Source organism: Silurus aristotelis, assembly GCF_946808225.1.
Source record: "Silurus aristotelis genome assembly, chromosome: 7".
Taxonomy (NCBI): domain Eukaryota; kingdom Metazoa; phylum Chordata; class Actinopteri; order Siluriformes; family Siluridae; genus Silurus; species Silurus aristotelis.
In genome coordinates this window covers 19,835,273-19,842,105 of record NC_139580.1, presented here as the reverse complement: position 1 = coordinate 19,842,105, position 6,833 = coordinate 19,835,273, and the positions used below count along the sequence as shown (strand labels likewise).

Here is a 6,833-nt window from a genome sequence, read left to right as displayed (position 1 = left end):
GTCTCATAAGCTGTATTCAAACACTAAATGTGTATTTAGAATCTCTGGGTGGGGCACAATAAACAATAAGGGTGTGCATAAACACCTCCAGTCACATTCAGACTATGAATAAACATAGTTAGTATTAATCTTTCTTGCTCTATTTATTTTCCTCCTTATTTACTTAACACATTTAAGATTTAAGTTCTAAAGATATAGTTCTTCTCACAAAGCTTTTAAATGGACAAAATCAGAAGTGTTCCTGTCTGAAAGGATTGGGTTACAGCATTGCATGGTGGACTTGCTGGAATTGCCAGGGTGGAGTTTTTCTTGCTGTGCACCACAGGAGGAGGTTCTGATGCACTAAGGGAGGGACAAAACTCCTGGCAAAGACTGGAGTATTTAACCACCACACCCTTTTTCACTTCCTATAGCTGACACTCTTCTGTGCATCATCTGCAAACTTAGGTAAGTTCAAACCCCAAAGCTACTGAACAGCTATGATTCCTTGAAGGTGCTGTAGCAGTTGTCTTGTGCATGGAGGAGAAATGTTGTATTGGCAACATTGTTGATGACATTCTTTTCTGCTGACATGCTCGTCTTAAGTTAAAGCTACAGTGGCTGTGTTTTCTCTGGCAATAACAAGGCATCTTTACCAAAAAAAAAAAAAAAAGAGAGAGAGAGAGAGACTCGGTTTAAATGTTTACTGTCATTGTCTGCTAAATTTGTTTTAAGGTCTTAATCACACTGTGTAATTTAGGGAGCAGAATTGGATATGGCATGATTCTATCTCTCATACATTGTGGATTCCCCCCCCCCCTCTCTCTCTCTTTCTCAAGGGTGTGTCCTCAGGTTCTGATAGTAAGAGTATGCATTTTATCTACTAGCAAAAGACCAAAGGACAGCAGTAAATTAACAGCTTTAAACCCCTTATCTAAAGAATCCCCACCTTGCTATGGAATCTTGTTGTGGTGAAGCTGTATTTCTACTGTTTGGTTTCTATGTAACTGTTGGTATTAGGCTGTTGATAAGACTGAATCTGGTTTTCTGAACAATAGCCAGGGAATGGGGAAAAACCTTGGCAGTACTCTCAAGAGCTTTGCTTGCACTCTACAGAGAAATCTCAGCTGCAGTTTATTCTACATGAAATTCAACATTTGTGTTGATTTAGTATTATTCAAAAGCACTCTACTCATGGAAGTACCTGCTTCTGAGTCAACACAGCCCTCTTTGTGCTAGACATTTTTGGACAGTAGTGTTTTTTAGACAGCAGTGACTCTTAAACACCCCTGTTCTCACTTCCCTTACAGTATTCCAAAAAAACTGCATTGCCACTCTTTAATCTTGTTAACGTGCATACATTGTCTTTTACAGGACATCTAAGATGGCACTGGTATCTGATTTCCTGGGTCAGCTGACACTTAATTTTGGGGTAGGTCTCCTCAAGATTATAGGAAACTTATTTCCCATATTGACCGCGTCCAAACTGTAACACTGCATTCTTTTTAACTGCGTATTTTAGTCGAGCGAGCCCACCTATCCCACCGTGGTTCCTGTACCTGATTTCGATCCAGACAAAGATGCTGCCAGAATAGAGACAGCTATCAAAACTAAAGGTGAGCGAATCATTATACTCCCTCGCTCCTTGTCTTTCTAGTTACAGTGAAAAATGTTTGCGGTGACTACAGTCTTTAATTTACCAAAGACCAAATGTTGGCTCGAATCAGCAGCCTTCATGAGTCATCATCCTGTGTGGAAGCTCTTACCCACGTATGGAAAGTTCTGGGTGAGGCATTAGTGGCTGAATCCTGCAATCAACTGAGCACATGCTTACTTTAGCCTTGTTTCTTTCTACCAGTGGAAAATTCAAATATAGAATAGGATTCCTGTGTCCTGTTAACAAAATTTGTATAAATTGCACCACAACTATGCTTCCCTAATTATCCTGGAATTGTAAAATGGTTTATAATTGTATCTGTACAAAATAGTATTTGAGGCTTTAGTGAAGAAAAACAATGTGTGTTTTAGGTGTGGATGAACAGACCATTATTCAGATCCTCACCAAACGGACATATAGCCAGAGACGAGACATTGCCTTTGCATATGAGAGGAGGACCAAGAAAGTCAGAACATTTTATTATTGTTATTATTTCTTTTAACAGAGGTTTAATGTTTTATTATTTACACAACATGTTTTTCTTCCATGTCACTCCTGTATAGGATTTGATTACTGCCCTGAAGGGGGCACTGTCTGGCTCACTCGAGACTCTTATTTTGGGCCTGATGAAAAGCACGAGTCAGTATGATGCCTCTGAGATTAAAGCCTCCATTAAAGTAAGATCAGTCTAACTATGAAATCATGTCTCATTAAGTCAGTTAATGTAAATACTACATCCATGTTTGTGTGCATGCATACTAACAGCTGTAACATGTCTTTGCAGGGTTTAGGAACAGATGAGGAGAGCCTGATCGAGATCCTTTGCTCTCGAAGCAGTACAGAGCTGGTGGAGATTAAGAAAGTCTACAAAGAATGTGTGTGAGAGTGCACAAGTCAATTTTAGCTGGTCATGGAAAAAAAAACAGGAACAGCAGCAAGTTAATGAGTGTGTGTATGTGTATGCGCAGTGTATAAAAAGGACCTGGAGAAGGATGTGGCTGGAGACACCTCAGGAGAATTTGCTAAGCTGCTGCTCGCCCTAGTGGCTGTAAGGAACTGTCTGCATTCTATGTGCATTACTATGTAGTTTATTAGAAACATTCTGAAATATTTTATTCCCTTTATTTATTTATTTTTTATTAAGTTTACCTACCTGATTATATTATAATATTCCATTATACTGCCTTAGAATACATTTGAATGTAAATATGTGTGTGAATAGGTTGTGACTTAATTATTTCATGTGCATTGATTTTTAGTAGTTATGGGTTTCACATATTACAATTGCAGTTACCGAGACAAGTTCTTTGTCTGTGTAACATATTTGGGAATATATTAAATAGAAAGTCATTTGTAAGTTTTTCTCATTTCTGAACAGACCAAGAGGGATGAGCCAAGTTCTGTAGTTGACTATGAAAAAATTGATCTGGATGCCAGAGTAAGTCATACAATTTGGATTAAATGAACAAACACTTTTTGCTACGACACATCAGCTCTTCTCCTGAATATGATGGAAGCAAGTGTAAAATACCATCTCTATGCTTTTTTTTTTTGCATTCCAGGCCTTGTATGAAGCCGGAGTAAAACGGAAAGGCACTGATGTCAAAACTTGGATTAGCATCATGTCAGAGAGGAGTGTTCCTCATCTGCAGAAAGGTTCTTAAGCCCCTTACATCCACCTCTGTTTTCTATTAGTATAAAGGACAATCTGAAATGGGTTTTAATCATGCTTGTTTATCTGCAGTATTTGAGAGATACAAGAGCTACAGTCCCTACGACATGCAGGAGAGCATCAGGAAGGAGGTGAAAGGAGATCTGGAGAAGTCCTTCCTTACACTCGGTTAGACTTATTTAATATATATGTTTATAAAGTCATTATTCAGTTACGGACACACTCGGTAGATAAAGTACGTAAACCTAAAATGTCTCCACACATGTTCTGTGCAGTTCAGTGCTTTGAAAACAAACAGCTCTACTTTGCCAGTAGACTCAACGACGCCATGAAGGTAACTGCATTTCGTTCTGTTTTTCCTTTCTTTTAAAAAAATAAAACCTTTCCCTTACACCATAAAAGGGTAAAGTTTATCTTTGTGGGACTTCAGCAGCTCTTGTGACAGGAAGCTTATTTCAGTGCGGTTACATCAGGCAGCACAGAGATCTTTGTTTGGGGGGGGGGGGGGGTGTCTGTGAAACTGTATTTACATGTTTGTGGGAACCAAATGTATGCAGCTTGTATTTAAAAACTAAAGTTTTCCACTTGGTTACTGGACGCTTATGGTTATGATTAGGATTGTGTGTGGGTATAGCATTAATTAGCTGCACTTCTATTTATAACAGCATGAGAAGGATAGTAGGACAACTCTGTTTGTGGGTGTGTTTCAGAAAGGTGTAAAGGAGAAAGTGGTGACGAGGATCATGATCTCACGCTGTGAGGTAGACCTTAAAAAGATCAGGTCTGAGTTCAAGGGCCAGTTTGGAAAGTCTCTGTACCAGACCATCTCTGTAAGTTTCATGTTAATCACATTAACATGTACCACACTTTTTTTTTTTTATAATCACATTCCCCTAGATTTTCTTTTATATTTTTGATATTGGATATACACAAGGATGCTTTTCTGACGTGCACTCTGTCTGTAGGAGCACACTAAGGGAGATTACCAGATGGCTCTGCTGAGCTTGTGTGGAGGAGATGATTAAAGCAGAGCTGGTCACTGGTTCCAGACGCCACCAATGCTGTGATCCTCAGGAACCTCTCATGTACTTATCTCTCGGCTCTCGTGTACTGTTCTAGCTTTATGGATAATGTGTACTCTATATGGATCAGTCTATTTCTAACTGGACTTCCACTATTCCATAGCGAACAAACAGAAAATCATTATTTCTTTTGTAAAATTCGGAAGTTATGACTGTTGAATGCTCAAATGCAGGACTGGTAAATTCACCCAAATAGAAGGCAATTGTATTTCTGCATACCATGAATACAGCGCTGTGTAAAATGTGGCATAGTTGACCATTCTAACGAAAACTCTATTCGATTTCTATGGTGCATAAACTGCTGTACTTAAGAGTATAACCGGAAGCTCTTGTAAAAGGAGTGCAGTTTGTGTAGTTCACCACTAGAGGGCAGTAGAGCACCACAGCGCTTTGCTTCTAAGACTTATGCCAACCATTTGTTACTTGCTGAAGCTTCATTTTGCTGTTTTGAGCTACTTTTCAAAATAATAAAAAGTCCAAAAGTATTTGCTCTTAAATATTATTTCCAAATTCTATCCTAAATGTTTTAAAATAAGTTCTTGTGGCCACAGTAGCAGCCACACAGGCTTTGATTAGAGCCTCACCATGCTGATTTGTTACTTAAGGAAATCAGGCATCATATCCATTCCAAACCCATTTACATAATAATCACATAATACAGTAAGCATATCATCCATCTCCTCGGCATTATCTGCCCTGACTGCAAGTCTATTTGAATGGGAATCTCCTGCTCTGACATGGTTTATGACGGTAATAAAACTGTTCACGCTGCCATGCCTTCGGAATGAAGCGTCTTTATTTAGACGGTTTAATCATTAGTGTGTTTTGCCGTGTTTGTTTTTGGTGCTAATTTTTTAATTAAAAGTCTTAATTGAACCTCCAGCTAAGATAATTAGCATAGGAGAAAGCGGCTGGAGCTTTTTGTGCTGCTGAGGTTCAGGTGTCTGAGGGTGAAAGAGCAAGCAAAGCGTTGACTTTGCATTCCTGGTACAGGGGGAATAAAAGCAGCAGCACCTCATCCAACACACACCGCCATTTCCTCGAGCAGATGGGGGATGAAGGTGTGACAGATAAAAAATGAATAATATCTTCTTTTACTGATTACGCCCTCATTAATTTAGCCTTTAATCTTCTGGGTCCTTCCTGTCTCTTGGGCCCTGAGTTCACACATGTACTGCCACAAGTAGCAAAGAAATAGACAGTACTTTTTTCATTACAAATCCATATATATATTCATATTTTACATATATATTACATACCATAGATTCATATTTTGAATATTTTGGAATGACTACATATTTCCATCAGGATTGAAAAGAATAAGAGGAAATGCTGAACAGATCTTCAGTCTCCTGCCTGCTCGGTGGTCGTAGTGGGATCTCCTTCAAAGCTTATAAGCCTTTAAATTTATTGTCATTTTGTAATAATATTGATGAGAACATTACCCTTTTGTGCTGTTTTATGTTTATTGCCAATAAAAGATAAAATATAGTGTAAAGGCGAGTAAAACAGTATTTTGCAGAAAGCAGGCCGCAGATTTACGCCATGCCACGCTGACAGATTAATCTCTGCGTCATAAAGATGAGAGTAGCGCCCATATTTTTTCCTTTTTATGTGGATGTACAACATGCTGTTGAGCTCCAGTCTGTCCCTGGGGGCTTTCGGCACCCCCGCAGGGAAAAACTCTCCTGGATTGAAACGATGCAATTTGCCATAGCAAACGCTGGCGCTCAATCATTCAGATAGACCTCAAACCCATGAATGTCAACTGCAGAGCAAGTCCTAGTGATGCGACACACACACACACACACACACACACACACACACACAGAGTGCATGAGGAAAGGATAGTGACAGCTTTTCATGTCGTTATGATCACCTACTCTCATATCTCCAAAAGTAGATTTATTATTTGTCTCAATTTTTCATAATTAAAAAATGGTATCTAAACAAATAAGCAAGCTAAGCTTCTATGAAGGCCACATTCATAAAAACATGTCTATGTTCCTAATATGTTATAGTAACATCGATACAGATATACACTTCCAGAACATTGTTTCATGTCAATTTCTTCACTAGATAATCTCACCTGAATACTGTACACTTCCATTTATGGATTAAGGAACTGCTGCTGTAATCATAAACATTCTTCCAACACACTCAGTACTGTCTGACTTGATAGCATAAAACTGTCAGCGAGAAAAGATTTATAATCCCACTATCCTGTTTCACCCAGAAAAGGATGGGCTCCATTTTTAATCTGGCTCCTCACAAGTCGTCTCAGGAGGTTTTACCTTGCCACTGCTGCCTCTGGCTTGCTCATCGAGATCTAGAACTTCATCCACAATTCTGTACAGCTGCTTTGTGTCAGTGTTAAAAGTCCCAAACAAAAAAAGTGTAATGCATTTTTATGAACAGTTATGGCAGGGTGTATAAAGCTTTA

At 38.9% G+C, this 6,833-nt stretch overlaps 1 protein-coding gene across 1 annotated transcript; it reads left to right on the top strand.

Annotated features, from left to right (window-relative positions):
• The first annotated feature begins 221 nt into the window (after positions 1-221).
• Positions 222-4,875, top strand: anxa2a (annexin A2a). The gene is made up of 13 exons (XM_083545903.1): positions 222-447; positions 1,354-1,411; positions 1,502-1,595; positions 2,008-2,102; positions 2,200-2,313; positions 2,421-2,511; positions 2,605-2,684; positions 3,015-3,074; positions 3,199-3,292; positions 3,381-3,476; positions 3,584-3,642; positions 4,019-4,138; positions 4,274-4,875. Exons 2-13 carry the CDS (start codon positions 1,364-1,366, stop codon positions 4,331-4,333), a joined length of 1,011 nt encoding a protein of 336 aa, XP_083402029.1. The 5' UTR covers positions 222-447; positions 1,354-1,363; the 3' UTR covers positions 4,334-4,875.
• The last annotated feature ends 1,958 nt before the right edge of the window (positions 4,876-6,833 follow it).